This window comes from Talpa occidentalis, unplaced genomic scaffold (genome assembly GCF_014898055.3).
Source record: "Talpa occidentalis isolate TD23 unplaced genomic scaffold, MPIMG_talOcc4v2.1 talOcc4.12, whole genome shotgun sequence".
In the NCBI taxonomy this organism is placed as follows: domain Eukaryota; kingdom Metazoa; phylum Chordata; class Mammalia; order Eulipotyphla; family Talpidae; genus Talpa; species Talpa occidentalis.
Genome location: NW_023601212.1, coordinates 5,629,446 through 5,656,876, shown reverse-complemented (window position 1 = coordinate 5,656,876; position 27,431 = coordinate 5,629,446). Strand labels below are relative to the sequence as shown.

The following is a 27,431-nucleotide window of genomic DNA, read 5'->3' as shown; positions in this document are numbered from 1 at the left end:
GCTCTCGCCAGTCTCGGGCTCTGCTAGCCGCAGCCAGGAGCAGGGAGCCAGAGCTATTGGCAAATTGCAAAAATTCCCTCACCCGGCGCTTCCTCCTGGCCCTGCACTCCGTGTGCACCGCTGGCCTGTCCGTGGGGCTGCCACCCTCGGTACTCCCATGTTCTAGAAGCCGAAACTGAGGCGGGAGATGGAGTGAGCTGCACATCCCCAGAGTGGCAGAGGATCTCAACTCACTAACTCCTAAGGTCACTCTTTCAACATCTACCTTGATCTCTAACTTCCCTCTCCTCCTACAGGGTGGGGGGCCACCCACGTACCCCAGGCTACCCATTCCTCCTGCCTCATTTGGACCTGGGCTCTCAGTTCCAAAGAAACTAGAATCCTGGTGTCCCTTGCGCACCCAAGGGCTTCCTGACCCATGGCTCTATGGCCTCTGTCTGAGAAGTTCAAGGCCTGCCTCCTACAGGAAGCCCTCACTGATTACCGTACCGCTTCTCAGCAGTGTCTTTGCTGGCCCACAATCTCCCTTGGACAACTCACTTCACCCACTCAGGGTGCACGGAACTCCCCAAGAGTAGGTTCTGGGTCTGGGCTCCATCTCCTGCCGTGCTCAGTAGGGGCGCAGTGTTTTGACTTCAGGGCTCCAAAGCTTAGCCCCACAGGAGTCATCACCTTGGTGGCGAACAGCCCCTTCTAGCCCCTTCTGCCTCCAGCACCAGGGAAGCCCCACCCTCCACGCCCTGTGCCTCAGGTCAGGGGAGCCTCTTTGAAGAGCTGAAGTCAGGAGCTACCTGCCCCCTGCGCTGAGCACTGCCTTTCACAAGAGCGGGGTAGGTTGAGTCATACCCGGCTGTGGTCCCATGACACCACAAACTCTTTGGTGCACCCTCACCCAAAAGGAAGGGACTTAGGAACAAACAGTTTCAACTTGATCTATGGAGAATGGGGGGCCACAGAGAGGGATACTCATGACACAGAGCAGTGAGCCGCCTCATCCCAAGCGGATGTGTCCATTCAACAAGCGCATGTTGACCCACTCCACTGCTACTCTCAGGCTGCCATTCCCCGGGGCCGCCCAGCGCGTCTCTGCTCGGGGCTGGCTCATTTACCCCTGTCAGTGAGCCCTTGGAGGAAATGCCTATGGAATTCATTTGGCAGTTGGGGAAACTAAAGCTTCCCCAGGATTGTAGAGTCAGTCAACAACCAAGCCACGCCCGACACACACCCCCAGCCCAAAATTCTTGACTGTCCTCCCTCACGCCGCACCCACTGGAGTTAAACCCTCTCTCCCTTGTCGTCAGGCAGCCCACGTTTCGGTGACCCCAAAGCTGGGAGTGGGTCTGGGGCCTGGGGGCCTGAGGTGGGACAGAGACGAGAGAGGCAGAGGCGACTCAGCTGGAAGGGGAAGTGGATGAGGCACAGGAAGAGGAACTGAGTCCTCGGGGTCAGGAGAGTCGGCCAGATACAGCCACTTTGGGGCCTCTCACCCTCAGAGGAAGAGGCCTCAAGTCTCAGCTCAGCCTGAGGAGCCCGGAGCGCGGAGCCTGGTCAGTGCCAGTGCAAGCCCTGCACAGACCAGTCTTGCGCCCGCTCCTCTGCAGATGACCTAGCGCCGGAGTCCTCCCTGGACCCTCCCTCCCTGCTGTGTGGCCTTGGGAAGGACACCTAACCTCTCTGTGCCACAGGATTCTCGAAGTGAGACTAATCGCGGCACAAACCTCAACCAGTGCTGAGAGGACTGAATAAGGTGGTTCCCAGGCAGAGCCGAGACCGGAGGCTGGCGGAGTGCGTGCCCATGGCCTTAGCTGCTGTCCCTGCTGCCAGCTGCCATCCCTGCCTTCCAAGGCTGCAGCCCTCCAGCTCTTCAGAGGAAGAATCCACTTCCTGTCCACCCCCACCCCCACCCGGCTCAGGAAGAGCACACCCCCACCCCACGCCACCCCACCCCGGCCGCTGGGGGCCCCTGGGGGCCCACTTGTGATGCCACTTCACTCCCGAGTTTCAGTGTCTCTTCTCATCACTACACTTGGTTCCCTGTCTTGAAAACAGGAAACACGGCCCCCACTTCTCCACTCAGCCTCTCTCTCTCTTCCCCTTCCTGACTAGACAGCCCGAGAGGCCTGCTCATGACCAGTCCCTGCCTCCTGACCGTCCAGCCTGCCTTCTGCGCCTGCGTCCCAGCACTGTCCGTGGGCCATGGGGCTGCCAAGCTCAGGCGCCCCCCCTTGTAGCTCGGGTTTCTGTCCAGGCTCCGCACCCCACCTAGCCCTTCCCACCTGCGGCCCAGGTCCAGGCTTCCTCCAGCCTCTGAGCTAAGCCGGCTGTCTCTCCAGCCCACCTTGTTCTCTTCCCACAACCCTCCCGCCCTCCCTGCTGCACCCCAGGTATCCGAGTGTGTCACCCCAGCATCCCCTTCTTGTAACAAACATCTAGCAGGACCCTTAATACGCTGAAATGATGCTCACACTCTGATGTGTGCTTGAAGATGGTGGGCTCAGGCCAGCAGCCCACAGAAGCCCAGGCCTCCAGGTGGCTCGCCTGACCACACATGCCACATGTGTGCACACATGCATGCACACACCACACACATGCAGGCACGTCCCCGTGAGCTCAACACCACCCCCCACAGGAAGGCTATGCCAAGTAGGTGCCTAGTCATTTAACAGCAAGAGCAGTGCAAGCTCCAAAACGCTAAAGAGCTCTTAGTCAAATCAAAATAAAACAAAAATCTCCCTGATACAGCCGGAAAACACAACGTGTATCAGTGATGCCAAAGGGCACAGATTTTCCCTTTAAAAAAAAAAATTGGGGCCTCCCTGGTGGTGCAGGCGGTTGAGCGCAGCGCTGTGAAGCTGTCCACAGCCTCTGCAGCGTGGGTTTGATCCCGACTAGCCGCAGAGATACCCACGTGGCGTGGCAGACCTCTCCTGTCTCGGCTGCTGCTCCCCTCAGCAGTGTATTTCGTCAGTCTGCCTGTTCTGTTCCCCGCTCTGTCCCTGGTGAATCCTCTCACCCTCCCGTGCCTGGCTTGTACCCCAGGTCTTGTATAAATAAATAAATCTTTAAAAAAAAATTAAGGGCCTCCCTGTTGGTGCAGGCAGTTGAGCGCCGCACTGGGAAGCTGTCCGCAGCCTCTGCAGCACGGGTTTGATCCCAGCCGGCCAGTGAGAATCCCACATGGCGAGCAGACCTCTCCTGTCTCGCCCGCTGCTCCCCTCAGCAGTGTATTTTTTTATTCTGCCTGTTCTGTTCCCCGCTCTGTCTCTGGTGAATCCTTTCACCTTCCCATGCATCTGGCGTGTACCCCGGTTCTTGTATAAAAAAAAATAAATCTTTAAAAAATAAAAAAAAATTTAAATTTTTAAAAGATTTATTTATGCATACAAGAGCTGGGGTGTAGGCCAAAAGTGCAGGGGGGTTGGGTGAAAGGATTCACCAGAGACAGAATGGGGAGAAGAACAAACAAATCCAGTGAAATCCACTGCTGAGGGGAGCTGCAGGCGCAACAGGAGAGGTCTGCTGCGCCCTGTGGGTCAGCTCCCTGGCCGGCTGGGGATCCAATTCGTGCTGCAGAGGCTGCGGACAGCTTCGCAGTGCTGAGACTTAACCCCTTGCACAACCAGGGAGGCCCCATAGATTTTCCTTTGTGCATAAAGTAGAACCTGGTTCTCTGTGCCGGTGATTATGAGCCGGCTCCTTGAGCACCAGCGGGGATGGAGTGGGGGCTGGCGGGCCCTGAAATGCCTGCTGCGTCCCATCCCTATGACAACCCGAAGCACAGCGCTTCCGGGCAGTGTCCCCAAGGGCAGGCGCCGCCGCCCGCAGGCTCTGCGAGCCACTGACAGTCAGACCCCTGGGCACTGCCCCCCACGCCTTCACTCACACATTTCCTCTTTCCTGCACTCATTCATGCCTTGTTCAGCCAGGGGAGCCCCTGCCCTGGGGGCTGGAGCCTGGGGAGAGGAGGCTAAGGTGGGATATTCCAGAACACTGGTGGTGAACAGCAGGAAGCCTCTGAAGCTCTGCAGCATGGACACCCGGGGGCGTGAGGCGTCTCTGTGGAATGGTGGGGAAATGCAAACATGCTGTCAGAGATGAGACCAGACTCATTATTTGAGGGGTTCAAGCCCTAGCTCCCCACATTCTCCCCACCGCTTGCTCTTCCCACATGCCGCACCTCTGCCCCTTTGCCCAGGCAGTCCCCTCTCTTTTCATCCAAACGCTTGCTGGTTTTCCAGTGCACCCCAAGCACCCCCAGCCCCAGGCACCCCTGTGTGGAGCGTTAAGGGCCCGCTGTTTGCTGTCAGATGGACCCAGTCCCACATCCCACACTTTGGAAACCACCTGGCTGTGTCCCTCGCCAACTGTCAAGTGGCTGCCCCTCTTGAGCCTCAGTTTCCCCGCTAACTTACACTCCACTGAGGTGCCGTGAGGACTGGCGATACGGTGCCTCGCAGCCATCGTCGGGCCCATGTGGGGCCTTGGTAAACGTCCACTCTGGCCATCGTCCCCCTACCCAAGTGCGTCCTTGTAACCCTCAGCCAAGGACGAGCACCAGCCACCTCCTTTCTGTCGCCCGCCCACGCACACGCACGGAGTCACCTCAGCCCTGGGGAGCCAGGCGGCGTCTCTGCTCTGCCTCTGACCTCGTCTGCTCAGGAAGTGCAGCTGCCTGCTCTGGCCCTGCTGCCATGACCCCTGCCTGACTCTCTCCTGCCCAGCGGGCCCATCTCCAAGCCCTGGCACCCGCCTGGCAGACACTGGTCCTCTTTGAAGACTCAGCTTCAATTTCTAGAATCCTTGCTCTAGGGTTTCCTCTGAAGCTGGGGGGCCTCTTTGCATTCGTCTCTTGCTCACTGGTCGGGCCCTTCCTGCTAAGGCGGAGAAAGGATGCTAAGGGGCCTCCTCGGGGAGGGCCGGCTTGTGTGAGCCAGAGAGCGCCAGACCAGAGAGCCCGGGCAGCTGTCCCCCCTGCCTGCCCACCCTCCTACAGTGAGGTGTGGGGCACACGGGGGCTGGGAGAGCCATGTTCGTGAAAGGCACTGGATGCTTTCAGTTGGGCTAATAGGAGAAAATATCCTGGAGCTTTGGGGAAGCCAAAGGGCTTTGGGGGCAATCCTGTGTCTGAGTCTCCTTTGGGGGCACTCAGGGAGGTGACATCTTACGAGAAAGGAAATGAGAAGGGCTGGTGGGAGCCTTGGAAGGTGCTGGAACTGGCAAGGGGCACAGAGAAGGCTCTGACTGTGGCAGGTGGGCGAGGCTGCGGGGTGGGGAGCAAGGCCACAGCCACACGGTGACTAAGAGCTTCTCAGGGTCGCGGGGCTGCGCGGCCCGAGAGAGGAGGAAGGGAGTGGAGCACGGAGGCCGTCTGCAGGTGGAGGGGTGGACGGGGGTCAGATGCTGCAGAGGCCGGGACTGTTGCCACGTGGGGGCAGGAGAGGGGTCAGGAGTGGGGACCAGGGAGCCTGAGAGCAAAGTGGGGCAGAGCAAGTGGGTGCTCCGTCAAGCCTGCCCTGGTGCCCTCCCCTCCCCCTGAGCCCAAGCACACGCTGGGGCTGGCATCGGGGCCCCCATGGCAGGGACACCTGATGGAGGAATGGGAGACTCAAGTAGAGGGTGAGGGTCTGGCCCCCTCCCTGGGGCCACAGAGCTTGGATTTCACCTTCCCGGCCTCCCCTGGTGCCCCGAGATGAGGACGGAGGGTGAAGATGGCTGAGGGGCGCAATCAGCAGCTGGCGAGGATGGTGAGCGGGTGGGGGTGCGAGGCTGCGGGCCGCTGTCTCCTGGGGGCTCACACCCCCTGTCCACTCCCCAGGGCAGCAAGGAGCGCTTCCACTGGCAGAGCCACAACGTGAAGCAGAGCGGCGTGGACGACATGGTGCTGCTGCCGCAGATCACCGAGGACGCCATCGTGAGCAACCTCCGCAAGCGCTTCATGGACGACTACATCTTCGTACCCGCTAGCGGGCGGAGGCGAGGGCTGCACAAGGAAGGGGCAGAGGGATGGGGGAGGGACGGGCGCCCAGAAGTAGGTCAGGTCAGGGGAACAGCAGGGCGACAGGAGGCCGGTTGGGGAGGCTGCAGCCCGGCGCCCTCTGCCCTGGGGTAGGTCAGCCACAGAATGTCCCATTGTCCCCTCTTATTAAGACCGTGGTCACATCTGAGCATCCACCTCTTTGTGGGGCTCTAAGAGGTTCCCTGGGGAGCAAGATAAGGGGGCTGGGGCCTTTGAGGGACAAAGCCAAGCAAGACACCACTTGGCCCTTAACAACCGCCCGCAGACCTACATCGGCTCTGTGCTCATCTCCGTAAACCCCTTCAAGCAGATGCCCTACTTCACTGACCGTGAGATCGACCTCTACCAGGGCGCGGTGAGGCCGGGCGAAACAGGGAGGCCACCCCAGGACCCCCAGCCCCTGGCCCCAGACTGAAACCCCACCTCCCCACCAGGCCCAATACGAGAACCCCCCCCACATCTACGCCCTCACGGATAACATGTACCGGAACATGCTCATCGACTGTGAGAACCAGTGCGTCATCATCAGGTGAGGTGGGCCCGGCAGCCCTGCCCGGGCCCTCTCCAGCACCGCCTCCTCTAGGGAGGTCTGCTCAGAAGTCTGGCCCCAAACGCAGCCCTGCCATTCCGCTCCGCCCCGCCCGCCTTGTCCACTGCCCTTGTCACCATCTGCTCCTTTCATCCTGTTTTGTCCTCACGTCCCTTGCAAATGGGGGTGGGGGGCGGAGTCTTATCTGCCATGTTTGCTGTTGTGTCCCCAGTGCCTGCCGTGCCTGGCCCGCAGGTGCCCCACACACAGTGGCCCGAGGTCAGGCACTGGGAGAGGCACTTCCTCCACCCTGACCGCTGATCCCCCCACAGTGGAGAGAGCGGGGCAGGGAAGACGGTGGCCGCCAAATACATCATGGGCTACATCTCCAAGGTGTCCGGAGGGGGCGAGAAGGTCCAGGTGAGGCAAGAACGGGACGGGCTGGATCTCCCCCACAGCAGGGCCAGGCCCCCACCTCAGCCTGACCGCTTCCCGCCACCCGCCACCCGCCTCTGCCCCAGAACGTGAAGGACGTCATCCTGCAGTCCAACCCGCTGCTGGAGGCCTTCGGAAACGCCAAGACCGTGCGCAACAACAACTCCAGCCGCTTCGTGAGTGTCCTTGGCCCGCCAGCCCTGGCCTGCGCGCCCGCACACACGGCACACCAGACACACTGCACACACCACCACACACACCAGACATACACACACCAGACATACACACATACCCCCTACACCACACACACCCCATATACCACACATGAACACCCCCACAGACACCCCCCCCGACACACATACACACACACCGTGCACACCCCATACACCACACAGACAAGAAAACAAGAAACACCTCCCTGCTCCAACATGGGAGATGCACTTCTTGCTTGTGGCCCCTCTGAAAACTAGTCCCCCCTGGCAGAACCGTAGCGCCCCCACGGCTGGGTGACATTCTGAAGTGCTCCCCCGGCTGCACCAGGCTAAGTCTGTTCCTAGTCACGTGAGAGACAATTTACTCCTTCCTTTTTCCTTTCAGCAAATACCTCTTGCGCTCCTTTGAGTCAAGTGCTGTGCTGGGTGGGCCTAATGGAAGCAGCTCTGGATTTGTGGGCTGCTTCTGTGACTACATGGGTGCGTGGCTTAGACAAAACCACGTCAGCTCCTGAGATGCCTCTGTTTTCTCATCCACAAAGGGGGATGATTTTAACACCCCTCTCCCGGACCCCCACGATGGGCCTGTGTGTGGCCGCGGCCTGATACAATCTGTGTGTCCATAAGATTTCTTCCCTAGATATTATAAATTATATTTTTATTTTTTTATATAATAATATTTTAAGTATTCCCCAGCAGGTTGTTACAAAAACTTTCAAATGCACAGAAAAATTGGAAGACTATGAGTGTGAGCACCTGTCTCCATGTACCACAACATTTTTCTATATACTTGCTTTACTGTCCGTCCATCCATCCGTCCGTCTGTCCATCCATCCATTTTTTCTTCTGATATCCTGCACAGTAAGCTGCAGGCACCAGACCTTTCCCTCCAAATACTTCACCAAGAAGATCATTAATTATAGTCCAATAGAAATTGCAGGTCTTGTCTAGCTCTTTGACAGAGCAGCTTGCACACCACGAAGCACATAACCCTGAAGAAGAGCATTTGCCGCTTTTGGACACACGCCTGGTAGCCCACACCCTGTCAGCAGATACAACCATCCCTCGCCCTCACTCCAGAGAGTTCCCTCACCCCTTCCTATTCAAGTTCTGTCCCCACCCTACCCAGAAGCTGCCACACCTCTGGCCTTTTTCACTCCAGATTCGTTTCTGCTGTCCTAGGACTTCATATAAGCGGAATTACACAGTATTTATTTGCAAACTACTGACAAACACAAAAACATGGATGACCCTGGAAACATACCGTGACCTTTAATTTCATACGATGCTATTGTACAACAGAACAAGCCGTGTCCTACATGACAGGTGCTTGGCCGTGTGCTGCGCTTGCGTTGTTATTGGGTGGAGGTGGCAGAGAGAAGGAAGGGGGCTGGGCTGCCCTCTAACCTCTGGCCGGAGCAGAGCCCAGATGGTGTCAGAGAGCAAAGACGGGGCCTGTGGAGCCCTTGCTCCGCCTCAGGGATGGCGTCCAGGGACGCTGGAACCAGTACGGGCCAGACACGTGGAGGCCTCTGCCGTAGTGGAAACCCCGGGCAACTGGTCGATGAAATGGGATGGATACCCCGGGACTGGAGTCAGGAGGGACGGCGGAAACCAGGTTTAAGCAAAGGACAAGCCAGTAGGGGGTTGTGGGGAGAGAAAAGCAAATGGGTCACTTGGGGAAAAAGAAGCCAGATTCCTAAGACCCACCCCCAGTCTTTGCCCAGGGGACCTAGGGGAGCTGACGGGACTCTCCCTGTTTAGGGCAAGTACTTTGAGATCCAGTTCAGCCGCGGTGGGGAGCCAGATGGGGGCAAGATCTCCAACTTCTTGTTGGAGAAATCGCGCGTGGTCATGCAGAACGAAAACGAGAGGAACTTCCACATCTATTACCAGGTTCAAGGACGGGGCGGCCTGGGCATGGGGCGGGGGGACCGCCTCCTGGAGCCCACGGGGGAGAGTGGGAGGGCCGGTGTCGAGGGCTAGGCCATCCCAGCACCAGACGCACGAGCGTCGCTCCCCTCCAGCTGCTAGAAGGGGCATCGCAGGAGCAGCGGCAGAACCTGGGGCTCATGACCCCCGACTACTATTACTACCTCAACCAGTCGGACACCTACAAGGTAGACGGCACTGACGACAGGAGCGACTTCCAGGAGACACTGGTGAGCACCGCCACTCCAGCCCCTGCCAGCCCGGGGACCCTCTCACAGCACACATCAGAGAGATGCCGGCGCTTGGCCAGGGTCAGGCGGCGAGCAGGTGGAAGAGCCACGCCATGGAGCCGGGCGGCCTGGCTGCCGGCCTCTGTGCTGTGGCCCGGCAGGGACTCGGGCGCAGCTCTGACTCCCCTGCACCCGCAGAGCGCCATGCAGGTCATCGGGATCCCGCCCAACGTCCAGCAGCTGGTCCTGCAGCTCGTGGCAGGGATCTTGCACTTGGGAAACATCAGCTTCCGCGAAGACGGGAACTACGCCCGGGTGGAGAATGCGGACCGTGAGTGTGCGCTGGGGGCCGTGTGGGCGGCCCCCCTCGTTGGAGCCCGAGGCGCCAACCCCTGATGACAGATGGAGAGAGGGGAAGCGCCCCCCAAGGCCCGACAGCCCAACCCACCGCCCCCTTCTCTCCCACCGCAGTGCTGGCGTTTCCCGCCTACCTGCTGGGCATTGACAGCGGGCGGCTGCAGGAGAAGCTGACCAGCCGCAAGATGGACAGCCGCTGGGGCGGCCGCAGCGAGTCCATCGACGTGACCCTCAATGTGGAGCAGGCGGCCTACACCCGGGATGCCCTGGCCAAGGGCCTCTATGCCCGTCTATTTGACTTCCTGGTGGAGGTGAGTGGCCCGGGGCTGGGGAGCGGCTCGGCGTCCCCTGGGCCACACCAGTTCCCAGCCTGGGCACAGCCACGGGGGGTCCGACTTGACTCTCGTATCCTCACCAGTTCCCGGTAGTGGGAGGCATTCAGCGGGGGCCTTATTTCATTAGAGACGTCCCTATAAGGTAGTTGCTATTATTAGCCCATTTTAAAGATGAGAAAACAGAGGCGCAGGGGCGCTTCCGTATGGTCAAAGGGCAGGAACCTAGATGCTGGAACACCCGGGTTTCCCATAGGTGCAGCTGATTGGGAGGGCGGCCCGGAGCTGGGAGGGGAGGAGAGAAGCTGGTGCGAGGGCACAGACGCTGCCACGGTGGCTGGGTGCGTGAGAGGCCCATGGCGGGTCGGTCCTCACCTCGCGCCCCCACCTGCCTCGCAGGCCATCAACCGCGCCATGCAGAAGCCCCAGGATGAATACAGTATCGGGGTTCTTGACATCTATGGCTTTGAGATCTTCCAGGTACAGCCCCTGCCCCAGCCCACACCCTGTCCTCTCTGTGCCCCTGGGGTGGCCCAGCGCAGCCCCCGTGAACGCTCCCTCTCCCTCCCTCGGCAGAAAAACGGCTTTGAGCAGTTCTGCATCAACTTTGTCAACGAGAAGCTGCAGCAGATCTTTATCGAACTCACCCTGAAAGCAGAGCAGGTGGGCAGGGGCAGCCTCGGGCCACAGGCAGGGCAACCTGGGCGCGGGGGCAGCAGGACCGTGGGGGTGGCTGAGCAGCCAGGGTCGCCCCAGCCCGTCTGTGCACACCTCTCTCTGTGGCGTCTTCGGGCCCCCCGGGGGAGCGCCTTCCAAAGAGCTTAGCTGCCTCTGCAGCGTGGACCAGGACGGGACGTAGCCGCCTTGTTCGTTCATTCAACGGCTATTTATTGAGCACCTGCTGCTGCCAGGCACTGTTTGCAAAGCTAAGGACACAGCTGTGAACAGATGGACACAGCTCCCTGCTGAGTTTTTCCAGCCCCTCCAGCAAAAGCCTGAGGGAAGAATTCAGGCCAAATATCAGGAGAGGAATGGAGAAGTGAGGGATCTAAGAAGAGCAGGAATAGGGCGTGGGAGGAGCAGGTTACACTGTGGCTAACTTGGGCCCAATTCTACTAGGCCCTGGGGGAACCTCAGAGAGCAAACTTTGGAGGTGACCCACCAAGGAGGAGTGAGGGCCTGGGGTACTCACCCGCCAGCTCCCCCCTCTCTGTAGTGTGGACTCCTGGACTCTGGGAGTTGCACTTCCAGGCTGCCCCCCTACCCCGCACTTCCAGGCTGCCCCCCACAGGGGATGGGTTCTGTTACCTCCTAAGTGATGCGCTGGGACAGGAGCAGGGCAGCGGATAGAGCGGGGACGCAGCCCTCCCTCTTGCCCCCGCCCTGCGGAGTGTGCATTCTGGAAGCTCACATGCCTTTGCCCGGACACCTGTGTCCACCCCTGCCCCTCCCTCCCCCAGGAGGAGTACGTGCAGGAAGGCATCCGCTGGACCCCCATCCAGTTCTTCAACAACAAAATTGTCTGTGATCTCATAGAAAACAAGCTGGTAAGGGCCAGACCGGCGCTGGGGCAGGGGGGAGGGGGCTTCCCTGGGCCTGGAGCAGGCCAGAGCCCCCACTGGCCCTTCGCTACCCTCATGCTCCCACCTGGCCAGATGGAGCACAACGGAAGTATCCGGTCAGCCCGATCCATTCACGCTGCCCCAATGATCACCTTTCATTTATTCACTCAACAAACATTCCCCAGGTAGTGCTGCTCAGGGACAGGAGAGTCAATGCCGACACGTCCCCCGCCGGGCGATCTCTGTCTAGGAAAGGGAAAGAAGCAAGAATTTATGGGGTCCCTCACGCAATCCTGCACCCAACTGAGCTTCCATGGCAGCCCCCCACCACTACCATCTTTTGATCTTGTATTAGGAACATCCACCGCCCTGCCCTCTTGACAGCTCTGGGGGAGTAGGTGGGGGGGTATAGGGCACGGCTGGGTTGCATCAAGCCATCTCCCCCACCTGTCCTGCTCCTGCAGAACCCCCCGGGCATCATGAGCGTGCTGGACGACGTGTGCGCCACCATGCACGCCACGGGCGGCGGGGCTGACCAGACGCTGCTGCAGAAGCTGCAGGCGGCTGTGGGCACCCACGAGCACTTCAACAGCTGGAGCTCCGGTTTCATCATCCACCACTACGCTGGCAAGGTGCGTACCTACCCCTAGGTCCCCAGAAGCACCTCCCGCAGACCCCAGGGCCTCCCTGCTACAGCCTCCCAACCCCCAAACTGGAAGGAGCTCACAGACGCCTCAGCCGGTGCTGCAGGCCTGTCCCATCCCTCTCTGGACCAGAGGCTGCAAACCCCCCCACCAGGGGCCTCCCCACTTGCCTTTAGCCTCCCCCCATGTTCCTTCAGCAGAGGCTGCGGAAACCCACCAGCCCCTGATCAAGGCCACAGCTCCCCCTAATAGAACAGAAACTCCTTCTATTCCAAAATTAGGCTGGCCCAAACCCCAACCTGAGCTGTGAGCCTGACTCACCCTGTCCTGTGACGCAGCCCCAAGATCACAGCCTGGTACTGCAAACCACCACCGACTGAAATGGGCCAGAACCCCTGCAAGCCCCTGTCCAAGGCCTCTGAGCCCCCTCAGCCCCTCCAGCTCGCAGGGGGCTACACTCTCCACCCACCTCGCTGGGACGGGTCACACCCTTGGGGTCCCTGCTTTGCCATATAGCCCACAAATCCCAAAATTGCACTGGAGCCCCCATGTTCCCTCAGCCCAGAAGACCCCCCAGCCAGGACTCTGGACAGCCCCCACCTCAGATGGCAGATGCAGCCCACAAACCTGGCTGCAGCCCCCCCCCCCCCGTGACTCTCCCAGCCCCCCAGTGCTCTGATTGCCCCTGGCGGAAATACTGAGTCAGACCTTCTGACTCCAGATTAAGTAGCAGACCCCAGACTGGCAGGCCACAGTCTCCCCAGATCTGCTCTGCAGCTGTCTCTGCTCCTCCCCTCACCCGGGCTGCAGCCTCCGCCCACCAACCTCAGCTTGAAGTCAGACCCCAGGGACTGTTATGGAGTGGTCCCCTCCCCCTAGTCCCAACCCCAGTTAACCCCCAGTCCTCTCACACCAGAACAGACCCCCAGGGCCCCGGCCCCGGCCCCTCCATCTGTGCCTCACTCCCCCTTTGCCACCTTCCTCCAGGTATCCTACGACGTCAATGGCTTCTGTGAGCGCAACAGGGATGTCCTCTTCTCCGACCTCATAGAACTGATGCAGTCCAGTGAGCAGTGAGTGGCCCCAGGCCCGAGCCCCCACGGAGCCCCTCGCGGGAGGGAGGGAGGCCCAGGGATTATCCCACTTTCCCCAGAGCTCCCATCATGCCAACGACTCTGTGGGGGTGGCTGTGAGAGCAGGACAGAGTTTGCACTGGCTGGCTCTGATTGGGCAGGAGCCTAAGATCTGAGGGGAGAAGCAGGCCACCCCAGGAGCAGTCCCTGTGCCTTCCCAGGTCCCCTCCACATAGCCAAACACCCAGGGGGCCTGCAGCCCTGGGACTGTGAAAAGGCTCTTCCACGTTTCTCTGCATTAACACGATGGCTCCGCCTCGCCAGCCAGGCTGTGGAATGGGTCGTCTGTGGCTTTTGAAACCTGAGAATCTCATCCCAGCTCTGCTGTGTACTGGGCACTGTTTAAGCTTGTGGGGCTGACCAGGTCCGAGAATGCCATGCTCTCCTTGAGTTGAGTCAGGTAGGGAGACAGACACTGAGCTAGAGAAAAAGGCAAAGAGAATATAACATCTGGGGACAGCCGTGGATCAACAGCCCTTCAAGGGTTGCAGTGTGGCTGCAGGACCAGCAACCCGAGTCCCCTGAGCTGGCTAGAGGCGGAATCTCAGACTCCGCTCCAGACCTATGGACCAGAGCCCACCCCACCCCCCACCCCCAGCCCACCCCCAGCACCCCCCCACTCTACATCCCACCCCCCAGCACACCCCCACCCTCCACCCCCACCCCCCAGCACAGAGGAGCATTTGAGAACCATTGATCCAGGGCTGAGCACCGATCTAGCGCATGTTCTAGAGACTTCAAGTCACGTATGTAATTATTTTAAAACAGCCTTAGGCATAATTTACATTTATAAATCGCACAGCTTGGGGATATACCTGTGTGCGTCTAAGCTACACACCGTCAAATGCACCTGTAGAATACGTGATACTCAGTGAACGCACACAGTGCGCACAGCCAGCCCCTCCACCCAGTTTGGAAAAACTGCATCACCTGAAAAGATTCCTCGCGACAAACTGCCCTCGACCCTCACCCTTTGTGTAATCTCCTAGGACGTCCCCTTGAGACAGAAGAAGAGACACAGATCAACGTTAAAATGTTCTATTTAACTCACCAGACCCACAGCATCACCGCACCATGCAATCAAAATTAAAAAATGATCCATGGAAAGTTATACACTTTCTCCCTCCATCCGTCCATTTGCTCTTGGAAATCCGCTGTGTGTTTTAGCGCTCAGGGCACACCCGCTCAGACCGGCCTCCTTCCCCGGCCTCGGGCGCCCCCTGAGGACAGCAGGCCAGCCGCGTGGCCCAGCTGCTCTCCAGGACCGAGGATTTGTGAGAAATTATTGGCCTCCAGCCCCCGCCTGAGAATGAGAAACTGGGCAGGTGGGGCGCAGCCCTTTGTGTTCCCTCGAGCTCTGGGCGATCCCGGCGAAGTCTGAGAACCCCGGACAGTGTGAGGGAAAACAGCCAAGAGCAGAGAGGACGCTGTTCATTTTCTCAAACTTTCTTTTAATGGTGATCAAATCCACCTAATACAAAATCTACCTTTTAACCATTTAAAATTGTAAAACCCAATGGCATTTAGTACATGCACAATATTGGGCCACCCTCACCACCCGCACCACCACCTCGTTCTAGAACTTTCCGCCATCCCTCTCCTTGAGGACATGAGGGAGGGATTTGCGAACGTACCAAAGTGCACGAAGCCAGCCCCCTGCCGATGGGCACTTAGGCTGGGGCTCTGTCTGTCTGGCACAAACAGGGCTGCCGCTGCGGGCATCCTCGTCTGTATTTCTTCGCACACCCATGCCAGCCCACGGGGATGCCCCTCCCGCCTGCGGGCTGCCTCTCTAGATCTCCTTTGCTGCTTCACTCAACTCCATTCTGTTGCACTCGCTGCCCGAGTGGCGCGTGCCCACGGAGGAAGACGTCACGGAGCAAATGAATCATGGCGCCGAAGGACCAAGCCGGCGCGCTGCGCCTCACCCCGCACTCCCGCGCTCAGGGAGAAGCCTACTGCCCGGCGTGCCCTCTGGTCTTGGACGCCAAGGCAGCCCGCCCCGGGAGAGGGCACCCCGCGTCTGCACCACTCTGACCCCTTTTATCACCATGCAGGGTCTTCCTCCACATGCTCTTCCCCGAGAAGCTGGATGGGGACAAGAAGGGCCGCCCCAGCACCGCGGGCTCCAAGATCAAGGTGGGCCCGGGCCGGAGGAGCTGGGTGTGGACAGCGCGGGGGTGTCTTTCCCCCGCCCCGGGGTCTCTGGCACGCTCTGTTCAGCAGAGGGTCTGCCTCCAGCTCCAGGCCTGGGGGCTTGAATTAGATTTAGATTCGTTGAGGCCCCTGGCCACTCCCTAACTCCAGACATGAGCCATCATCCTAAAAATAATGTTGGTCATTGCTTTTCACTGTGGCGCAATACACGTACCAAAGAGTTTAAACAAAGTCCACCGGCAAGCGCAGGACGCGTGACACCTGTGGAGCGGTCGCACCTGCTAGGCGGGGACGCGGACCCTCACCAGGTCTCTCCTGCCCACCCCCTTCCCCCCGGGAATGGTTTCCTTCCCAGGCGCTCTCCCACCCCCAAGGGGCTAAAATGGCTGGTGTCTCAACCACACAGTTCTCTGCTTCCCAAGTGCCTGTCCCCGAGGACGGGCAGAATGTTCTGGGCGTGTGATCTGTTACTCTACCAACAAACACTGGCTAAGCACCTCCTCTGTGCTAGGCTAAGTGGCGAGTCCGGCAGAAGTGAGAGCTGCTAGTCTCAGGTTTAAGAGCCCAGGGGACGCACGCTAGAAACTCCACGTGGCGGGAGCAGGGACCCCTGAACTCCACGGGCCGTCAGGTGCCGGCCTCCCCTCTCCTGGCGTGCCTGTCTCTCTCGAGCGAGAGGAGAGAGGGGTCAGTGGGTCCCATAGGTCAACCCCCACCTCTGCTTCTCCTTCAACTCAGAAACAAGCCAATGACCTGGTGGCCACGCTGAAGAAATGCACGCCCCACTATATCCGCTGCATCAAGCCCAACGAGACCAAGAAGCCCCGAGACTGGGAGGAGAGCAGGTGACCCCCTCCCTGGTCTGGCCAGCCCATGCTGCCTGCCCCTAGACTGACCCCCCTTCCAGAGCCTCCCCGGATCACATCACCTATCCCAGGACCAGCCCAGGCTGACTCTGAGGACCAGCACAAAGCCCTCAGTGTTCTAGGGTTACTCCTATCACTGGCCAAGAACCCCCAGACCCTAGGATGACCCCGGGCTGACTGTGGGGTGACCCAGGGACTAGCACAGTTCCCCTCATTCCCCGCTCAAAGAAGTGGCCCTGGACCTGGCCCCCAGCTGACCTCTAGGGTGGCAAGGAACCCCCTCCCAGACCTCCAGCCCCACCCCCAAACTGCCTGCAGCACGACTCCAGACCCACAGCTTCCAGGTCTGCTTTTCCAGTCCCCCTCAGCAGCAACCAGCCTCCCCAGAACTAACGAGTCCCCCAGGGGACTCAGGCTTCCTTCCCCCCAGGGTCAAGCACCAGGTCGAGTACCTGGGCCTGAAGGAGAACATCAGGGTGCGCCGCGCGGGGTTCGCCTACCGCCGTCAGTTCTCCAAGTTCTTGCAAAGGTGAAGCGCCCTGTCCCCCTCCGTGCCCTGTAGAACCGCTGCCCATGGGCATCCGCTGCAGCATTCCCACCCGCCCTCTGCCTCCAGGTATGCCATCCTGACCCCCGAGACGTGGCCGCACTGGCGTGGCGACGAGCGCCAAGGGGTCCAGCACCTGCTCCGGGCGGTGAACATGGAACCGGACCAGTACCAGATGGGGAGCAGCAAGGTCTTCGTCAAGAACCCTGAGTCGGTAAGTGCAAGACAGACACACGGACCCCACATCAGCTGCCCGCGGGGACACAGGTCCTGCTCCCAGCCCACTGTGACCACAGGTACATCTCCTCACCTCTCCAGGCCTCAGTTTCCCCACCTGGAAAGCAGGGAGGGTCACAGCTGCCCTGCAGGACTAGGCGATGGTCAGACAAAACCCAGTCCCTACCCAGTGCCTGCCTTGAGGGAGGTGCTCAGAACAACCAGGTTAACTGGAGAGTTCGCGGGGGACAGGAAGGAGGCGGAGAGGCGTGTGAGCTTGTGAGGACAAGCCTCGTGCAAGGGAGAAGCACTCACAGCTTATCCAGGACACCGTCTTGTCCCTGGTTCCTGCCTTCTTTCCTCCATTCCTTTCTTCTCTCGCTTCATTCCTTCACTTACGGACACCTTGAGTCCCTGAGCCTGCGACTCAGGCCAAATTCTCTTGTTCCAAGGCCTGCCCCGGCCCAGCCTGTCAAACAAACCTCATTCCACACCCTGAGACTGTCAACAAGCTTCCCAGGGTCCCTCAGCAGCCCTTGGGCCTCGGGAGGCTGGAAGCACCCCCTCCCACGGGGAAAACAGAGCAAAGATGACAAGCAAGTGCTGGGGACCTGGGGACAGAAGGGGGGGCGAGCAATGCTGAGTTACATGCTGGCAAGCAGCTACGCGAGCACCCTTCAGGGTTCCCACCACAAGAAAGAGACAGCGATTCCGTGCTGCGGTGGAGGCGTCAGCTGACGCTCGGGTAGTTATTTCACCAAACACGTGTCTCAAATGAGCACATCGTGCATCTCAAGCCGTGCGATATTTTGTCAGTTACATCTCAGTAAATCTGGGGTGATTGTTTTTTTAAGCCACAATGACAAGGACAAAAATCGAGAGCAGGAAATCCACTGAGGGCCAGCTGGCCATCTGCTGCTACTTGAGGAGGAGCAGAAAGCTGCTTCACAGACTCCCCAGGGAAGCCAGGTTCCCCAGGGGAACCCCCAGCTCACCAACCTGCAGGGGTGGGGAGGACCGCGGGGGGGGGGGGGCGAGGGGGTGGAGCTGGGTACACCAGGTGCCTCACCAGCTGCTCTCATGGCACCTCTGGGAGCTTTTGAAGATGCCAGGGAGGTTGTTGATGCGGTTCTCTTGATGTTGGTGGAACTTGCAAGTGTGTGTTCTTGCACCAAACCAGAAACATACCCTGAGGCGTGGGCCCTAGAGATTTCATAGCTATGGCTTGGAGGTTTCTGTCCCTCCAAATTTGTCTGCGTCTACCTCCCTAAAGCTTTTCCCGGTGGATGCACTTTACTCGGAGGGATAAGCAGGCGTCTAGAAACCACATTCTAAGTAGATATTATGACTGATAGAAATTTCTCCCAAGCCACAGTTGCCCATGGTTAAAACCGCACCTGGAACAATCGAATTAGTAACTAGAAGGAAGGCGAGGAAGAGCAAGAAAAATAAGAGAATGAGAGGGAGTGAGAAAAAGAAAGAATCCATGTTGCCGATTACTGGCAAATCGTGCAATTTGACTTTTGAAGATATAAAAATTGACACTGAGGAAAAAAAATAAACCAAATAAAACTAGCACTGGCTATGGCCACAGAAAGTGAAATCCAATTGTAACCGAAATTCCCATCTTTACAGTTTGAGGTGAAATATCTGAAATAATAACACAAAGGACATTTTTATAAAGACAAAGATACCCTGAAAATTGACACAGGAAAAAACAATTGCGATGAAAATAATTTTAGTAAAACGAAAAGAGAGAAAACACAGCAACAGCTTGCCTGTGCTGTGTGTAAAAAAACCCAAGAAATCAAGGGATTAAATTATTGTAATGGAATTGGGACCTTTCTCAACCAAAACCCGCTTGTGTTGAGATCATTCTGATTTGGAATTTTCTTTATAAACGTGCACTCAGACATACCCCCCAACATTTTATACCCCCATTGAGCTGACACAATCGCAGGTGCATCGGTCTTCCAAAGCACCACAAACCAGACGACTTAACACAACAGAATTTTTTTTCACGTATTTCTGGAGGCTAAAAATCCAAAAGCACAGCTTGGGGGGCCGTACCCCCGCTGAAGGCTCCGAGGGAGAGTCCTTCTCTGCCTCCTGCTGCTTCTGGAGATCTCGAGCAAGGAGCAAGCCTTAACTCCCATGCGTCCTCCGTCGTCACGTGACCCCCTCAGCATCTGGGCCAGTGCTCGCTTGCTGATCAAGACATCAGTCTTATGGGCCTCCCCTGGTGGCTGAGCACTGGGTTGTGAAGCTGCCCGCAGCCTCTGCAGTGCCGGTTCGATCCCCGGCTGCTCCCCGGCCACCAGCAAGGGTCCCACGTGGCGCACAGACCTCTCCTGCCGCCCGCTGCTCCCCTCAGCAATGTATTTTGTCAGTCTGCCTGTTCTGTTCCCCACTCTGTTTCTGGTGCATTCTCTCACCCTCCCGCGCTTCTAACTGTACCCAGTGCTTGTATAAATAAAATCTAAAATAAATAAATAAATAAAGACATCAGTCTTAGTAAAAGTAGAGTCCACCCTAATCCAGGGTGACCTCCCTTTAGCTTGATTTCATCTGCGAGCACCCTGTCTACAGAGTAGGCACATTCACAGATCAGGGTGAATATGAATAGGGGCCACACTACTCAACCCAGTTCTTACCAGGATAACCCCAGATGTGGGGCCTGTGTGCACACCCTTATGCACACCCATTCCTGCCCTCTGCAGCATGAAATGCATTTAAGCTCATTACACCCAAAGATTCCCTTCCCAGAGTGAAAACAGGGCCTCACCTCCAGGCGGAAATAGGGAAGCCGGAGGCACTTGTTCCATCTGCCCTGAATAGCTAAGGGGCTGGGGGCCTGGTTCACTGACCCCCTCCCAGTTCTGCAAGCTGCCTGTCATCTCCCTGGCAAGCCACAGCCTGCACTTCCGTACCCCCAGACACACTAGACGAGGTGTTGGACATGCCTGGACAGACCACAGACTGCGGCCTGAGGGGTGAACAGGACGCACCCCACTCCCTGAGACGGCATTGCTGGCTTTCTCCTTTCTGGTGAGAAGACGCCCCAGCTTTCATGAAGTTATAAGCCCTCCACGCCCCAGTGGAGGGTTTTAAAAGTCCTTGAAGGTGTTTTTGAAAGTGCATTTGAACCAGTTACCTGCAGAAATATTTTAGTCTTTGCAGGGAGCCTGGTTTTTTCCTAAATAAAGCTCAATCTTATTTTCATAATAATTTGCACCTTCCCGGATGGACAGGCTTTATCACTGCACGCGTAGGAGACGGGGTGTTTCCCAGTTTGTTGTTCGTCCTATTCTGGTTGGTTGTTTTCATCTTTGCCCGGCACGCCATGGCTTCGCTCACTCTGTGTTTATCATATTTCCATTCCCAGGGCTCCTCTCCTCAGTAAGTTATATTCCATATGATTAATATCCTTCACGGCATTTCCACCCTAACTTGCTCCAAGATAGCTTATTTGCTAAGTGCCCTCTGGCTCGAGACACTGAAAGCTCAAAAGCCTTTTCTCTGCTTTCTGCAAAAGCCTCCTCTCTAGGGTCCCCACACCGCCTCGCAGACTGTGCACAGCCAGTCGCCCCTCACAGCGGATTTCATATTGATGGCACTTTGTCGACTAAGATGCCCATGGGGTCACCCCCCACCGGCTCTGAAATCTGCAGGCCAGGGTGGCGCACCAGGCCTACCCACCAGTGTGAGAAACACCATGCCGAGCTGCTCCCGGCAAGACCACACAGCTAGCCGGGGGCAGAGCTGGGATCTAATTCAGCAAGAAAAACGCACAGTTAGAATTGAACGCAGGCGCGTGTGACCCCTAGTGGGAGGGCCCCTGGGCACAGGCATTTAGAGAAAAGTGTCTGACCCCAGTGCATGAGCTTGCATGCGGTGGGTTTGGGAGAACCGAGGCTGCGAGCCCTGAGGAGCCCCGACCCACTGCCCGCCCTCTGCCCCAGCTCTTCCTTCTGGAGGAGATGCGAGAGCGCAAGTTCGACGGCTTCGCGCGCACCATCCAGAAGGCCTGGCGGCGCCATGTGGCGGTCCGGAAGTACGAGGAGATGCGGGAGGAAGGTGAGAAGCTGTACATGGGGCCTCAAGGTGAGGATTCCAGAACCTGGAAGAGCCAGGCCATGACCTCAGACCCCAATCCCTGTCCCCACAGCTTCCAACATCCTGCTTAACAAAAAGGAGCGGAGGCGGAACAGCATCAATCGGAACTTTGTCGGGGACTACCTGGGCCTGGAGGAGCGGCCCGAGCTGCGTCAGTTCCTGGGCAAGAGGGAGCGGGTGGACTTCGCCGACTCGGTTACCAAGTATGACCGGCGCTTCAAGGTGAGGTGCCAGTAGGTGGGCACAGCTGGGAACCTGGTCCCAGGCTGGCACCCCCAACAGTACACCATCACCTGGCCCAGACACGACTGTCCATAAGTATATACCCAACAGGCATGGACACATCTGTCCATCAAATATGTCAGACACACATATCCATCAGATACATCTTTACCTGGCCGGACACACCTGTGCAAAATTACACACCTCACCTGGGAGCCCTGCCCACAGGGTCATCTCACTTATCTGGACACACTTATCCATTAGGGACACCCTCACCCGGTCTAGGTAGATCCGTGACCCAGATATACCTGTGCACAGGTGTACTCTCACCTGGCCTGGGCACGCACATCCAGTAGCTACTCACCTAGCTTGCACCTGCTCACTGGCCCGGACACCCCTCCCTAGCTGGTATACCCTTCCTGTTTTTTACATTCCTATTTTTTATGTAATGTAACCACCGACACACCTGCGCATGGAGGGACACCCTCACATAACCTGTCCTGCGCCTAACCTGCCAGCACTACCCCTTGCCTGGGGTTGACTCCGTGGGGCCAAGCTGCCATGCCCAGGTTACTGCCACCAACCTCTGGTTCTGTGTCCTCACAGTCCATCAAGAGGGACTTGATCCTGACCCCCAAATGTGTGTATGTGATCGGGCGGGAGAAGGTGAAGAAGGGACCCGAAAAGGGCCAGGTGCGTGAGATCCTGAAGAAGAAAGTGGAGATCCAGGCCCTGCGGGGTGTGTCCCTCAGGTGAGGCCAGGCCCCCACCTGCCCACAGTCACGGCCCCCCATCCTCCGCTGCCCTCATCCTGGTTACCCCACGGCACCCTGACCACCTACCTGCTGCTCTACCTGTAGCCCTCTCCGCCCTGCCTGTCACCTCCTGCGCCCACACTCAGGGCCAGTAGCATCCGGCCCTCCCCTTGCCTGGCCCTCTGGCGCCACCAGCCCAGCGCCACCGCACCGTCCTCTGGCCTGTGTCACCCTCCCCTGCGGCGCCACCCTCGGTCCTGCCGCCGCCCTCACCCCCCCACCCACCCCCAGCACGCGGCAGGACGACTTCTTCATCCTCCAAGAAGACGCGGCCGACAGCTTGCTGGAGAGCGTCTTCAAGACCGAGTTCGTCAGCCTCTTGTGCAAGCGCTTCGAGGAGTCGGTCCGGAGGCCCCTGCCCCTCACCTTCAGTGACATGTGCGTGCACCCCACCCGCACCGCCACCCCCGGCCGGGCTGGGCCCAGCGCCCCTTCTCCCCGCCCCCGTCGGCCAGACCGTGCTCTGTCCCGGCTTCCCCCGCCTGGCCAGGAAGGGATGGGGTGGTGAACCCCTGGGGTACGCCTCACAGCTCCCCCTCTCCCACAGACTACAGTTCCGGGTGAAGAAGGAGGGCTGGGGCGGAGGTGGCACCCGCAGTGTGGCTTTCGCCCGCGGCTCTGGCGAGGTGGCCGTGCTCAAGGCCAGCGGCCGCACCCTCACGGTCAGCGTGGGTGACGGGCTGCCCAAGAGCTCCAGTGAGTCCGCGCAGAAGTAGGGGCGGGGCCGAAGGCTCTCCGGGAAGAGCGGGGCTGGGGGCGCGGGGGGGCGCGCGGGCCCATCCGGGTGGCGGGCGGGAGAGGGTCCGGGAGTGGCGCGGGCCGTGGAGGGGCGGCTCTAGAGACACAGTAGACGAGCGCTCGCGGCGTCGCCGGGGCTAGTGAAGTGACCAGCGGGTGGGCGCGAGATGTCCAGAGGGTCAGCACGGCTGATGAAGGTGAGGGAGCCCTGGGGCCGGCCAGGAGCAATTACTGGGGGAGCTGATGTGCTATTACCTGGGGGCGGTGCTGGTGGGACAGGCAGAGAGCCTGGGGCATGGGGTGAGGAAGCCCCCCAGAAGCACGACGTGGACTGGGCTTGTGGGAGGGGGAGCCATCCCTCAAACCCCCACATCCTTCCAGAGCCGACTCGGAAGGGGGTGGCCCAGGGAAAACCTCGAAGATCGACCCAGGCCCCGTGCCGGGCAGCCCCCACGGCCCCCAGAGGTGAGATTTCCCACTCAGCATCTCCCCCGCCCCTCCGCCCCGTGACCTGCTCGGGACCTCCGTCAACAGGATCTGACGGGCAAAGCTTGACACCAAGCAAAGTTGAGGGGGCTCCCGGGTTAGGGCCCTCATTCCTGCGCTCACAATGGCAAGACACCACTCAGGCTCAGGGCGTGACAACGGGTTTACTGACAGAGGAGAAACCGGTTGAAAAGGTTTCTAAGACCACAGATGGCTTCTGTCCTCCCCAGACAGTGCCACGGTGTCCGGTAGCCCAAAGCAAAGGCTGCTCATGCAACACGGCATTATTGTCCCTCCCACCCCGGAGCAGGGGAGCGGGGGTGGGTGGGGGGAGTATGCAGACAGTGCTCGCCCCAGGGGCACAGCAGAGTGGGAAGCAGGGGCGTAAACACTTGATTGAACCCCTGAACCAGGAGCCATGGGGGGGCGCCTCTTCCAGGTCGACCACACTCTCTTCTCTGTGCTGAACTCGCCATGCTGCTCTGGCTCCCACACAGCAGAAACTAAGCACAGTTTGGTATTCAGAGCCCTTCAAAAGCTGACCCCAACTAAGCACGGACCCCTCTCTCCTCCACTTACACCCCCATCGTGTAAACTTTATCTTATTTTGCCAACTTATGAAATTTGTTCTTTCCTCCTCGCCTTTGCTTGGGCTGTTTGGTCTTCCTGTCTCCCAAATGCCAAGTTCACCCGAGCTCCTATTCAGCCTTCACAACCCGCCTCCAAGAACCCGCCTGCAGAAGACCTTCCTTCCCCAAAGGCCCTCCAGGTTCCCAAAGTTCCCAGGTCCCTCCCTCTGGCTCAGTCTTCACCGTGCAGGCTTGAGAGAGGGGCTGCTTCTTCCTCCAGACCAGAGCTTAGAGCAAATTCTCCCCAGCCCTCATTTTAACACCCTGAGGGTTGCCATCCTTATTTCTGCCACAGGCCTGGACCGAAACGGAGTGCCCCCTTCTGTCAAGAGGGGTCCCCTGCCTATGGAGATCACATCTGGAGGGGTTTCCCACCGGCCTCCACAGGGCCCTCCATCCTCAGCCTTGGGGGCCAGCAGACGCCACCGGGCACGGCCCCCCTCGGAGCACAACACAGAATTCCTCAATGTGCCTGACCAGGGTGTAGCTGGGTAGGTGGTTGGGAGGGCAGCCCGCGCGTGGGAGGGTGTGGGAGGGTGTGGGAGGGTGCCTGGGGCTGTGACGGGCCCCCTGTGTCCGCAGCTTGCAGAGGAAGCGCAGTATGGGGCAGCGCCCCGTGCCCCCTGCGGGCCGACCCAAGCCCCAGCCGCGAGCACATGGCCCACGGTGCCGGGCCCTGTACCAGTATGTGGGCCAGGATGTGGACGAGCTCAGCTTCAATGTGAACGAGGTCATCGAGATCCTCCTGGAAGGTGCGTGCGCCAGGGCAGAGGCAGGAGGCGTCAGAACCACCAATACCCTGTACCCTCCTGTGGGCGAACGAGCTGACCGGCTCCCAGCCCCTGCCAGAGAGCCCCTCCTCACGCCAGCGGCTGCACAGACTAGAGCCCTTGGGTAGAGGGTCACCTCCTAAGCCATCCTGGGGGCTTCACAGTATCACACCCGATCCGTGTCTGTCTCGCTGTCAAGCCCAGGGCTAAGAGCGGAGCCCAGCACCTTCTGCTGAAGTCATTCCTGGCCCCACCACGGCGATGGCGGGAAGGGCCTGCAGGGGTGGATGAGGCAGGAGGACCGCAGTGGTCTAGAAGTGGGCAGTGCAAGTCGGTGGCAAGGAAACCCATGCGCCCGCCCCTCCCTCCCTCTGCCCGTCAACTCCCGGTCTCCGCCCTGCGCCGGGCCAGTGGAAACGAGTAAAGCAGACGCGGAGCTGGCAGCGCCTCACGCTCGCTTCTCTCCCACAGATCCCTCGGGCTGGTGGAAAGGCCGGCTGCATGGCCAGGAAGGCCTCTTCCCGGGGAACTATGTGGAGAAGATCTGAGAAGGGGCACCTGGAGGCCTGCCGCCCACCTGCCTGCCGCCACCTGGGCAGGCCTGCTGCTGGTCTCATTTTCCTTGGCTCGGTTGTCCAAACGGCTCCATCCTGCGGCTTCCAGTCCAGCCGGCCCATGTCCTGGGTCTGGCGTCAGCACTGCAGCCGTCCGGAGATGCCGGCCTCCCCGTCACACTCTCTGCCCGCGTCCCTGTCTCCTCCTGTGCCAGGCGGGCTAACAGCAGAACCTACCTCCCAGCTACCTTGCAAATGCTGAAAGAGGCCATCCTGTGGGGAAAGTGCAGACACAGTTGGGGGATGGGGCTTAACAAGTATGACTTCCCTCCTCGCAACACTGAGGCAATAAAAGCTTGACAGGCGAAAGCATGAATGACTTCCTGAATGCCAACTGGAAGGCCCACCTCTCCCACCTTGTGAGGGAGGAGCAGAAGCATCCGTGTTGCAGGTGCAAAATGGAGGCTCAGAGACATTCAGCCTCTTGCCCGAGACCCCACGGCGCCCGCGCCTCTCCCAGAGCTGCAGCTGGCCAGCCAGGACCAGCTCCTGTGGAAGATGGCCCAGTGGTTCCTGTCAGCTTTGAATCTGTGGCCCTCAACGCCCCTGGCACCCAGCTGGACCCTGAGGAAGGAGGCAGGTCCCACATGATGCCCCACAGTCCATCCTGGGTCACCCCCGGCCCCTGCCCCCAGCCCATGTCTGTATCTTCTTAGCCCCTCTCACCTGGAATCAGGACTGGTTCCGACATTCAGGGCCCCGACTCTCTGCAGGTTCTGCCACAGGTATAGAGGCTCAGTCTAGCTCCTCACCCCCCCAGCGGTCTCCCAGCCAGTGCTGGGGTCTGAGCCCGTCAAAGCCCCCTGTAACCGGGAGTCTGCACAGGCTGAATCTGAGGCTCCTGACTTTCCAAATGGTCCTGCCTCTGCTCCTGGCCCCTCAAAGAGCAGCCAGTCTCGGGAAGACAGCTGGACGGGGTCAGAGAAGCAACACCGGCTGGGGTAGTGGGGAAGTTTGGGGGTGCAGAGAGAGTGGGCATTGCTGGAGGTGCAGGAAGTACAAGGGTCAGTCTCAGCAGATCTTGATGGCAAACACAAGGTGCGGGCTCAGCCGTGACTCCAGGCAGAGGCACCCAGCAAATGGAGTGTGGGGGATCGCAGACGCCTGCGGAATGTACTGCAGGGGTGCACCTTCTCCCTCATGCTCTGACCCACCTTGGGGAGCTGGGTGTGGCTGGGCAAAAATCCCAAGGCTGCAGCTGAGTCCCAACAGCCTTGTTATTTGTCAGTCTTTACACAAAAGCCTCGAACCAGTCCCTTGAATGTTCCTGATTGCTTCCATTTTCGATTTTTCGAAAACCACCGGTGCCTCTCCCGAAACGGGGTGAGGACGGGCTTAGCATCATTAGTCTCCCAGCTGGGCGTGTGTGGGGCACAGTGGAGGAATGGGGGCTCTCTCTCCCTTCTCTGCCCTTGACATCACCATGCAAGCTGCCCCCCGCCACTCTCGGAGCTTTGGAGTATGACCCTCTGGCCCCACTGACATGCCGGCACCACCCCGTTTGCAGGAAGTAGGGCTTCTGGGCAGGACAGTTAGGTGAGGTTAATGTGGTGCGCTGGATGGAGGAGGCAGCGGGTTTGACACGCTCTAACAGCACCTCCCATCTCGGCCAAGGCATCCTCAGACTGCAAACCTCAGTCACTTCGGTCCTGCCCACATGGCAGCTCCACATCCTGTTGACTTTTATAACATTTCTTAAAGCCGTCCCCTCCCACAGCCTCCTTATGTTCCTGTCCTTCCTGAGACCTCACCCACCCTTCCCTGGGTTGCACCACTCGCCCCTGCATACTCATGTGCGCGCGCACACACCTCAACGCAGCCTCAAAGCCATCTTTGGGTTTTTTAATCATTTTTCCCCCCATCATCATCCTTT

General features: G+C 59.1%; 1 protein-coding gene across 1 annotated transcript in view; it reads left to right on the top strand.

The window, feature by feature from the left end:
* The window catches only part of MYO1F (myosin IF), a 28,677-nt gene extending 2,592 nt beyond the window's left edge, over positions 1-26,085 (top strand). Inside the window, exons 2-28 of the mRNA XM_037504863.2 lie at positions 5,816-5,953; positions 6,282-6,371; positions 6,451-6,545; positions 6,878-6,965; positions 7,067-7,156; positions 8,957-9,088; positions 9,220-9,354; positions 9,553-9,685; positions 9,826-10,022; positions 10,443-10,523; positions 10,620-10,706; positions 11,504-11,590; positions 12,070-12,237; positions 13,237-13,322; positions 15,440-15,521; positions 16,278-16,384; positions 16,836-16,934; positions 17,022-17,166; positions 21,131-21,245; positions 21,337-21,506; positions 22,113-22,258; positions 22,553-22,699; positions 22,869-23,017; positions 23,441-23,524; positions 24,470-24,665; positions 24,757-24,926; positions 25,416-26,085. Coding sequence (XP_037360760.1) covers positions 5,816-5,953; positions 6,282-6,371; positions 6,451-6,545; positions 6,878-6,965; positions 7,067-7,156; positions 8,957-9,088; positions 9,220-9,354; positions 9,553-9,685; positions 9,826-10,022; positions 10,443-10,523; positions 10,620-10,706; positions 11,504-11,590; positions 12,070-12,237; positions 13,237-13,322; positions 15,440-15,521; positions 16,278-16,384; positions 16,836-16,934; positions 17,022-17,166; positions 21,131-21,245; positions 21,337-21,506; positions 22,113-22,258; positions 22,553-22,699; positions 22,869-23,017; positions 23,441-23,524; positions 24,470-24,665; positions 24,757-24,926; positions 25,416-25,492 — 3,294 coding nt within the window. The 3' untranslated portion in view covers positions 25,493-26,085. The remainder of the gene's footprint in view (positions 1-5,815; positions 5,954-6,281; positions 6,372-6,450; positions 6,546-6,877; positions 6,966-7,066; positions 7,157-8,956; positions 9,089-9,219; positions 9,355-9,552; positions 9,686-9,825; positions 10,023-10,442; positions 10,524-10,619; positions 10,707-11,503; positions 11,591-12,069; positions 12,238-13,236; positions 13,323-15,439; positions 15,522-16,277; positions 16,385-16,835; positions 16,935-17,021; positions 17,167-21,130; positions 21,246-21,336; positions 21,507-22,112; positions 22,259-22,552; positions 22,700-22,868; positions 23,018-23,440; positions 23,525-24,469; positions 24,666-24,756; positions 24,927-25,415) is intronic.
* The last annotated feature ends 1,346 nt before the right edge of the window (positions 26,086-27,431 follow it).